The sequence below is a fragment of the Hippopotamus amphibius genome, chromosome 11 (genome assembly GCF_030028045.1).
Source record: "Hippopotamus amphibius kiboko isolate mHipAmp2 chromosome 11, mHipAmp2.hap2, whole genome shotgun sequence".
NCBI classification, from domain to species: Eukaryota; Metazoa; Chordata; class Mammalia; order Artiodactyla; family Hippopotamidae; genus Hippopotamus; species Hippopotamus amphibius.
The window spans coordinates 67,931,567-67,933,370 of NC_080196.1; the positions used below are offsets into that span (position 1 = coordinate 67,931,567).

A 1,804-nucleotide genomic window follows, 5' to 3' on the forward strand; every position below is an offset into this window, starting at 1 on the left:
TTACAAAAGTAAAAGTTCGTTATGAAACAGCTTCCTAGCATAGGAAAGTGAAAGCCTTTTATAATCCTCCCTGCTAATGCTTAAACGCCCCTCCCTGTGGGATTTTACCAGTCAGGAGATACGCGACCCCGCGACTTGGAGGATTTGTTTTGGGTAGGTGAAGTCCAGCATTGGTCTGCCCACCAGCAGGGGGCGGCATACTGTACGCCAGGTAGCCTGCGGGTCTCTCTTCCACACGTCGCCGGCGTGATGGTCGGCGCTACATACTGCGCCTGCGCAGGCGGCGCGGCCTTTTTTCCCCCCGGAGCCGTGCTGGTTCTGCAACTCAGTGGCGGCTGAGTCCTCTGTTCAACAGAATGGGGTTTGTGAAAGTTGTCAAGAATAAGGCCTACTTCAAGAGATACCAAGTGAAATTTAGAAGACGGCGAGAGGGCAAAACTGACTACTATGCTCGAAAACGATTGGTAATCCAAGATAAAAATAAGTATAACACACCCAAATACAGAATGATAGTTCGGGTAACCAACAGAGATATCATTTGTCAGATTGCCTATGCCCGTATAGAAGGAGATATGATAGTTTGTGCAGCTTATGCTCACGAACTCCCAAAATATGGTGTGAAGGTTGGCCTGACAAACTATGCTGCAGCATATTGTACTGGCCTGCTGCTGGCCCGCAGGCTTCTTAATAGGTTTGGTATGGACAAAATTTATGAAGGCCAAGTCGAGGTGACTGGAGATGAATACAATGTGGAAAGCATTGATGGTCAACCTGGTGCCTTCACCTGTTACTTGGATGCAGGGCTTGCCAGGACTACTACTGGGAATAAAGTTTTTGGGGCCCTGAAGGGAGCTGTCGATGGAGGCTTGTCTATCCCTCACAGTACCAAACGGTTCCCTGGTTATGATTCAGAAAGCAAAGAATTCAATGCTGAGGTACACCGAAAGCACATCATGGGGCAGAACGTTGCTGATTATATGCGTTACCTGATTGAAGAAGATGAAGATGCTTACAAAAAACAATTCTCTCAATACATAAAGAACAACGTAACTCCAGACATGATGGAGGAGATGTATAAGAAAGCTCATGCTGCAATACGAGAGAATCCAGTGTATGAGAAGAAGCCTAAGAAAGAAGTTAAAAAGAAGAGGTGGAACCGTCCCAAAATGTCACTTGCCCAGAAGAAAGATCGGGTAGCTCAGAAGAAGGCAAGCTTCCTTAGAGCTCAGGAACGGGCTACTGAGAGTTAATAAACCAAACCACAATTTCTGTGAAAATTTTTCAGATAAAGAAAATAATAAACTTATTGACTAAGTATCAAAAAAAAAAAAAGAAAAAAAGAAAAACCATTTGCAGTTGTATAATGGATTGATTTATGATCATTCACCAATAAAAATGGACATGAATTTTTTGATTGTTTTCAAAATTCTTAATTTGTTTCTACTTTGTCTTGTAATGTATGTACAAAGATGAAAGAAAAGGGTTGAACTTATAGCTCTTTTGTTAGTTAATGTGTCAATAAAGCAGTACATTCCTTTTAGTTCTCTTTCCCCCTCTTTTGCTCAAACACAAATATCTATCTGTGGCAGAAAGAACACCTAAAACCTGAAACCACTCACCACCAACAAAATAGTCTAGGAATTGGCAATAACAAGGGCGTTTAAAGTGGTAGTATAGATGTCGCAACTCATTTTCTACATTTTGTGCTTAAACTAATATTTACTTATTATTCTCTTGTTGAAAGTTTTCTCTGTTCCATCAGTGGCTCTTATCCAACTAGAAATTTCTAGCCCAAATATTAGAT

At 41.6% G+C, this 1,804-nt stretch overlaps 1 protein-coding gene across 1 annotated transcript; it reads left to right on the forward strand.

Moving 5' to 3' along the window:
• The first annotated feature begins 234 nt into the window (after nucleotides 1–234).
• Nucleotides 235–1,315, forward strand: LOC130832064 (60S ribosomal protein L5-like). Its single transcript, XM_057700620.1, is given in 2 exon segments — nucleotides 235–301; nucleotides 304–1,315. Coding segments are annotated over 2 exon segments (999 nt in total). The 5' UTR covers nucleotides 235–249; the 3' UTR covers nucleotides 1,251–1,315.
• Nucleotides 1,316–1,804: the final 489 nt, after the last annotated feature.